General features: G+C 41.2%; 1 protein-coding gene across 5 annotated transcripts in view; it reads right to left on the bottom strand.

Annotated features, from left to right (window-relative positions):
- Nucleotides 1-1058: 1058 nt before the first annotated feature.
- The window catches only part of LOC112225574 (unconventional myosin-Ib), a 177317-nt gene continuing 173451 nt past the window's right edge, over nucleotides 1059-4924 (bottom strand). For all 5 annotated transcript variants that reach the window (XM_042306525.1, XM_042306527.1, XM_042306526.1 and 2 more), the window contains 3 exons: nucleotides 4460-4612; nucleotides 4020-4150; nucleotides 1059-3836 (listed from right to left, as the gene is read on the bottom strand). In XM_042306525.1, coding sequence (XP_042162459.1) covers nucleotides 3704-3836; nucleotides 4020-4150; nucleotides 4460-4612 — 417 coding nt within the window. In that variant the 3' untranslated portion in view covers nucleotides 1059-3703. The remainder of the gene's footprint in view (nucleotides 3837-4019; nucleotides 4151-4459; nucleotides 4613-4924) is intronic.

The raw sequence follows: 4924 nt of genomic DNA, 5'->3' as shown, positions 1-4924 counted from the left end.
GAGGGTCACATCAGTATGTTAATTAACATCACTGATGTGATTATATTATGTAGGTGTTTAGGTCAAAAAGTATTGGAACTCTGTGCAGACCACCAATCTCAAATTTACACTCAAGCAGGCGCTGCTTTAGTGAGGAAAACTGTGATGAATCAAACAAATGAATGCAATTGCGTTCATACATCATATTTGAATGTTGCTCTAATTTCTTATCCACCGTCAATCACATGTAGCTACGTAACATGAGGTGATGCTTTGTCTGTTCTGTTCCTTGTTAGCCCCTCCCAGAGGGCTGGTTCTCTTCTCAGCAGGATACTAGGCCACACCTTCCTTTCCCAGCATCCAGACGACTACAGGATGGTGGGAACTTGGACCGGGACAGCCCACAATTGTGGGCTATTTCTATCTGTGCACAATCTGTCGAGGGCTGTTCCTCAGGGGCCTCTCGCCGGCAGCCTCCCCAAGCCACAGAATTGAACCCAGAACAACTCTCCAGATGTGATGGAAAACATCTGGGTAGCTGCCTGGTCGGGTCGTCTTACATACAGGCCCTTCCGTTCCATCCCTTACTATCAGTGTACCAGGAGAGCTGAAAGAGAGGGTGGGACAAAGAGCCTCTCTCTCAGCTCATCTGATAAACTACTGATGAATAGCATCTCAGACTCAGTCATTTGATCTAATGGATGAAGTGGTCGTAGGGTTTACAATGTCCCGTCTTTAATACTTTAAGTATTGTATGGTAGGTCTACTGTGGGCGGTCAGATGTGAAAAGACAATAGCAGGAGCTCTAGAGAGTTCAGAAAGATTATTACTTGAGTGTTGTGATGGATATACTGTGATGTACAGCTAATATGTTTCTGTGTATGCCTCAATGGTTAGTGGACGATGCCTGGTAAATGCTGATGACTGGGAAACATCTGTCTTGAAAGATCCTAAACTGAACTGATGAACATGTACAGACCATATGGGCACTTCCAGTTCGAGTGATGTGGAGACTCAGATTTGTCAGTGGAATGGCCCGTACGCTTCCACTTTCAAAACCAACACAATCAAAGTCAAAGTATTTATTGCTTTTTTTTTATTTAAAAAAAATGACTTGTAAATGTGTTACATTGAATAGTGTTGAAACAATTCCATGTTCTTTCTGTCTTACATTAGGCACACGACAAGAATGCATACATCATTTTGAGTTTCTATTTTCATATTTAACTTCAAATATAAACAGAAGTGCGAGAGAGTTATTAACCTTGTAGCAAACTGCATTGAAATCTCAAACTGTACAGAACTGAACAGCAACAAACATCATTCGATTTTGCACAACATTCTCCCCATGCAAGGAAAAAACATTCCTCAAAGTCCACCTATGGTTTTTCTGTGATATTACAAAAACTTAAAATGAAAATACCCCAGCACGATCTATAGGAATGTGATCTAGTGCAGTTCGGCTGAGCTACAACCTCCACCACCAGAGAACCCAATTGTTTAACATTGAAGTCAACAGTCCAAACTCCCACGAAACCTCCTGATAAAGAATATCATATTATAATAGATGTCCAAATTTCAAAGATCAGGGACATTGGCTTGTGTGTGTATAAAGTATAGTCTGTGCACAGGTAGAGTAGACAGTAAAGCGGAGATTGCTAGATTTCTGAAAAAACTTCCCAAGAATGTACTATATGGTCATATGCACTCAAAAAACAGCTGGGGGAGTCCCAAGAAAAACACTGCGTTTATTATTAGCCAGAATCGGTCTACAAAAAAATTAACTGCCTACATTGTGATGGCAAAAACAGCATAGATATTTCTGCATCACAGCAATAAGAAAACTAGCATAAGGACACTATAATTTACCCCTACATGCTGGGTCTACATCTTAGCTTATGTATAGCTGATGTGTATGATAGTCAGTGAGTGAGTGTTTCTCTCAACAGCATGTGCTTGAGAAACGTCTGTCAGAGTGTAGGACTTAATCTTGTGTTCCGTCTGTCGACATGTTGCGTCCTTTTACTAATTTACTCAGGCCAAAGGGAGGAGGAATGCTTGAGATGATGTAGCCTAGCCTAGGGCAGCCTTCCAGGCAAATAGCTAATTTCCCTTACATTTCACACAAGAGGGCCAATGAAAACTAGCAGCCGTGTGGCTCTAAAAAGACTGACCAGCCTTAAATCTGGGAATCGAGGATAGTCATCTGGGCCCAGTTTTTCACAAGTTATCTATTTGGATTTCACCTATCGGCTAAGTAGAAACACATAGAAATAGAATGAATAGAACGGACAAATTATTGAATTGGGACTTCCATTCAATTTCAATGCATTTCATCCTTTCCATAGGCAAAATCCAGATAAATAACTTTTAAAAAACTGGGCATAGGGTAGGCTTGGGAACCCTGGGGTCCATCTCACTTCCTGTGGTGGTTGGAAACTTCCTGACAATTCTAACAACTTCCTGTCCATCCGACCGATCACAAGCCTTCATAAGGGGCATAGGGGAGGTCCTTGTGCACCAAACCACTGAATTATTGTCTGAGTAATGACATAAGGATATGGATCTACACTGTTCAATTACACATTGAAAAAGGTAACGGTTTAGAATAATTATTTGAACATACATGTATATTGAGTAAAGCTTAGAGAAGACATGTACTTTGAGGACAACTGAAAAGTGAGGAAATGAATATTGATCACGTGTAGTGTGTTATCAAATAAAGTCTTGTTCCTGCTTGATTAAGTCCCCCTTAAAAAGGTTTTGTGGCATTTACTTCATGATAAACTGAGTGTAGGGACCATTCACCTTTTTGGTTTTCACTTTGTCCAAGACCTGATTAGATGACAACACTGATACATGTAACACGTCGTGGCACCACACAGAGAAGGGAGTTGCTATGGATACTAAGTGGTTAACGATATATCATTTGACAACTGTTGATTCTTCTACTTGACCACCCACTGTACAGTCAGCTGTGTAGGTGTCAGCAAAGCACAGCATAAACAGAAACAACCCAGCCAATATTCAAGCCTATTCATCATGATATTTTTCTCATTTTAACTCACCCGAGTGAACATAACAAGTGCCATCATATTGTTTTTTTTTTTTTTTTTTTTTTTTACTTTCAGAGAACATTTTAGAGCAACCCTGAAAGCTCTCTGGTCATCGTTGGTCTATAGAGTTGCCATTTCAGAGATCAACAGAAAAAATTATCCGATGGCCTGGAAGCTAGTTCAGGGGTGTGACTTGTCAATACTTTCTTTCTTTGCTCCTTTTTAGCGATCACTGAATATGGGTACGGCTTGGCATGGATGGCTTTTGATACCAAACCACAAAGACTGCAGATTAGCTTCACCAAGCTCAACAATCTTTATCATCATCATTATCTGACTGGAGATACCTTATGCTCCATTGACAAGAGGAGTGCACTTCTTTCCTTCCTTCACCCACCACCAACTTTAAAAACAATACAAGTAAAACACAGTATCATCTTTCTCTTTCTCTTATAACCTTATCGTCATGTGATCATGAGTCTTTCACTCTCTACCAAAAGTGGCAGCACTATTACATTTTACAGTGATGTAATGAGACTGAAGAGGAAATAAGAGAGAACAAATAACAACAAAAAGTAGTGTAAATTGCACAGTCATTGGGGGTGGGGCTGGATTTAGGTCTGATGGTGAACTGTCATGAAAACCCTATCAGTGACGTTGTGTCGTCTCTATGGCGATGATGGCACAGACACCTCCAGTAGGCGGTTGTTCTTGCGCTTGCAGGCAGCACTGGTGCCGTTCTTAGGCCCCCCCTGGATGAACTTGACACACACCTTGTCCTGCTTGAACTGAACGAGGAACCTGCCAGGGAGACAAAGAGGAAGGAGGATTAGAAACGTCCTCTGACATCACTTCCTAGGATTTAACTAGCCTGATCCTAGATCTGTTTGTGAAAACATGATAATAACTGTAGCAGTTGCCAAGACATCACAAACACTTGACGAAGAGAAACAACAACAGCACTGCAATGTAAGTCTCTCTTACTCGTCTGAGATATCAATGTTGATTTGGTCCTTGTCTGCAGCGGTGGTCCATGTGCGGTGGAGTTTGGTGATGATCTCAATAAGATGCTCACTGTTTAGCAGGAAGTCACCTTTGGCAGCTGAAGCAGAGCCCTATGGGTTAAACACACAGAGAAGAGTGTTAGTAATTTCAAAGTCAATATGCCTACCCAATCTTTCCATGATTAGCACCTTACTGTTACATTAAAAGTTAAAAAACAGAACTTTAGTATTACAACTAGATACACAGCAGGTAAAACTGGTTGAAATGCCATCATTAGAATCAGTTTGCAACCAGTTGATATGCAGCAAGCAAAGCAGGTTCATTTCAACCAGCTTTGCCAGCTGGTTAGTTAGCTAGGTGGATGTCCATGTGTAAGTGCATCACAGTGCAGATGGAGTAATGCTCCCTGCCTCCATCACCTCTTTGAGCTTGAGGGCGAAGAAGCCGTCACTCTGAGTGCTGACCGACACGCTGGTGAGGTCTGGCAGCGGCACGCTGGCCTTCACCTGGCCTGTCTTCTGGTCAGCTAAGACAAAGTTGTTTTTGGTCAGCAAGAAGAGCCTTGGTGACCCCTGTAACAACGAGAGGCTAGGTTTAAAACCCTAAGAATTTGACAATACTTTATTTTACGGTACAGAAATTGTTATTTACCCAGAAAGTGCATGGTAAAATCATAATAAAGTAATAACTAAAACCTATAAACACCTTTATCGTAAAAATAGCATTTATTCTTGGTGATAGTGGTATAAAACAATAGATAGGCTGTATCTGTAAAACATACGTTTTCCTACTGTAAAGTATAGCTACAGTTGAGTTTGGGCCATATGACCTGCAATACAGTCCTGTTCAGGCCTGTCAGACTGTTGACCCCCTCAGGCTTCAGT

Source organism: Oncorhynchus tshawytscha, linkage group LG26, assembly GCF_018296145.1.
Source record: "Oncorhynchus tshawytscha isolate Ot180627B linkage group LG26, Otsh_v2.0, whole genome shotgun sequence".
NCBI classification, from domain to species: Eukaryota; Metazoa; Chordata; class Actinopteri; order Salmoniformes; family Salmonidae; genus Oncorhynchus; species Oncorhynchus tshawytscha.
This window is presented reverse-complemented; position numbering and strand designations above follow the sequence as displayed.